The sequence below is a fragment of the Brassica napus genome, chromosome A1, assembly GCF_020379485.1.
Source record: "Brassica napus cultivar Da-Ae chromosome A1, Da-Ae, whole genome shotgun sequence".
Classification (NCBI taxonomy): domain Eukaryota; kingdom Viridiplantae; phylum Streptophyta; class Magnoliopsida; order Brassicales; family Brassicaceae; genus Brassica; species Brassica napus.
This window is the reverse complement of record NC_063434.1, coordinates 17,918,010-17,920,523: the sequence shown is the minus strand read 5'-3', so window position 1 is coordinate 17,920,523 and position 2,514 is coordinate 17,918,010. Positions and strand designations below refer to the sequence as shown.

At 36.8% G+C, this 2,514-nt stretch overlaps 1 protein-coding gene across 1 annotated transcript; it reads right to left on the bottom strand.

Moving 5' to 3' along the window:
* Nucleotides 1-986: 986 nt before the first annotated feature.
* LOC111213986 (probable nicotianamine synthase 4) lies at nucleotides 987-2,312 on the bottom strand. The gene has a single exon (XM_022715830.2). The coding sequence runs from the start codon at nucleotides 2,113-2,115 to the stop codon at nucleotides 1,147-1,149; it is 969 nt and encodes a 322-aa protein (XP_022571551.1). The 5' UTR covers nucleotides 2,116-2,312; the 3' UTR covers nucleotides 987-1,146.
* Between the last annotated feature and the right edge of the window lie 202 nt (nucleotides 2,313-2,514).

The window sequence follows — 2,514 nt, the reverse complement described above, 5'->3', positions numbered from 1 at the left end:
GTTACTTAAAATCTGTCATATATATATCTAAAATTTTACAAATTGATTTAAAATAAACTATTAATAATTTAAATAAAACATTTCAAACTCTAAATTTTACTTAAAATGTCACACAATAATAGCAAAGATTTTCCAAAAAAAAATTCAACTAAATCATAAAATAAAATATAGAAATTAGAACACGAAAATCATAATTTCGGATATTTATGTTTTTAAGTCAGATATGAATCGGGTTTTATCGAGTCGGATCTATTCAGGTCGGATCTATTCAGGTCGGCTCTTTTCTTGTCTGAGTCTATTTGGGTGGTTATTTTCGGTTTTGCTTCTTTAAGATAGAAGAACTTTGGACCTAATACATACTTATAAATTTTTGGTTCAGTTTTGGATCGGATATTTTCGAGTTATTTTAAAATATATATATTATGATAATACAGTATTTGTATTATTAATTATATTCTATACTATTATTATTTTATTAATTAAATAATTTTTTAATACCGCAAATATATATCGTCACCAATCAAACAATATTCCACACCGCTTTTTACTTAAAACCGCAATTACACCGTTTCGCACTTCAATTCTGTACGAACCGCAGATGTACCGTATCGCACTTCAATTCTGTACCGCTTTTATTACGTTACCGTTCGGATCCTAAATAGTATATACATTCCCTTTTTTTACTCACTGTAGTTTGAACTCAGAATAGAAACAATTGGTCTTCCATCTTTTCTTGTAGATGACATGAGAGGAAAAAAAAAAAGAGAATCATGTTCCTTTGGAATCGATATTTCTACTTTAGGATAATATTTTCACAAAGTCTGCTCTTTGAACAGAACTAGAGGTGAGAATTTCGACCAATCGTATCGTTATCTTAAAGGGACCTTTTATGTTTTTTATTTTCATTTTAATACCGACAAGAGTAATCGGTTCTGTCACAGATAAGTTTGATTGACCCTTCGCAAATTGCAATAGACTTGTCAGAATCGAACAAAAAGAAATGGTCATTGTCAAATCTCAAATCAGATGCTAATAAGAAACAGAACAAAGAAAAGACAAGAACGATACTGTAGCATGAACATCCAGTTTATTGTAGAAAAAAGACATAATAGATAGATCAAGAAAACTGTAATAAAACAGTAATCTCTAAGAAAGCTGTTCTTCAATAGAACCTGTGAACTCCTCGACAATGCTCTTCTTCTTGTTCATAATTGCATGGATCTGGGAACAGTTGCACGCGAGCTCAGAAGCTTGATCCATGTGATCATGATTAACTACATCTCCAACGAGCTTCCTTGAGATCACAACAGAGTTGATAACTTCATCGGTCGGGTGATAAACCGATAACACTTGGAAACCTTGGAGATCGCAAGGCTCAACGATGGGATATAGAAATGCTCTAGGTCCATGAGCGCTTCTCAACATGAGCAAAGCACCAGGAGACATGTGTTTCTCAAGATGCTCGATCACTTTAATCTTCTCTTGTTTATCCATCCCGACAAGAGCTGCCAAGAATACAACGTCGAAGTCCTTCAAGCTCTCTGTTACATCCATTACATCAACGGTATGGAAGAACATGCGTTGAGAGAGGTCAGGATCAGAAGAAACCAGACGAGCTGCAACGGAGTTCGCTGATGGGTCGACATCAAAGTTGTGAAAGATTGAGTCTTTGAGATGGAAAGAGGCAAGAACGATGGAAGTGAGAGGGAGAGGACCAGAGCCAATGAAAGCTACAGTCTTTGGAACCGATCCGTTAAGGTTTTGTTCGAGGAGATCGAACTCGAGCTTGCTTAGTTTGAGATAGTTGTTGTAGTACGGGAAAACGTTCAAATGGTGAAGTGGGTTGTCTTCAAACAAGGTCAAGATTGAAGAGAAGTGATGCTCTAAGTGACCTTCAGCATGCCCACAGAGTTTGATGAGGTTTGATCTCATCTCTTGGATGCTTTCACACATTTTTGTGACGTCGATGTTAGGGTTTGGTGGTATGCATGTGGACACAAGCTGCTTGAAAAGAGTGTCGACATCTTCACAAGGTTTCAGGCTCTCGAGCTTCGAGATCTTTTCGTACAGATCGCAGATCGTGTTCACTAGCTTGTCGTCTTGGCAATAACCCATGTCGACACTATGAGATCTTCAGTGTGTGCGAAAAAGAAAATGAAAAAAGAGCTCCTTTCTCTTTTTTTTTTCTCTTTTTTCTTGTTTATAGGGAGTGTTATGTTTCTCAAGTGGTGTGAATTGTCTTTGGAGAGATGGTTATTTATGGCAGAGAGTTTGGGTCCATAATTTTAATTTTGATATCAGTTTCTAGGGTTCATGACGACATGCAGCCTATCTCACGGAACAAATATTATATGGTTTAACCAGTGGTGGTAGTCCAGTGGTGTTTGAAGTAATAAACTCAATACGGTGAACCCTGGTTCGAACTCCGATGGCCACACGGATATGGGTTATTATTTTCGGCTCATCTGAATGTTCAGGAGAGGGTCTATCTGTGGGCTATACCTCTACCCGGTG

Bases quoted from the DNA above. Each gene is read 5' to 3' on its own strand.
- LOC111213986 (XM_022715830.2), bottom strand. From the start codon at position 2,115: ATGGGTTATTGCCAAGACGACAAGCTAGTGAACACGATCTGCGATCTG.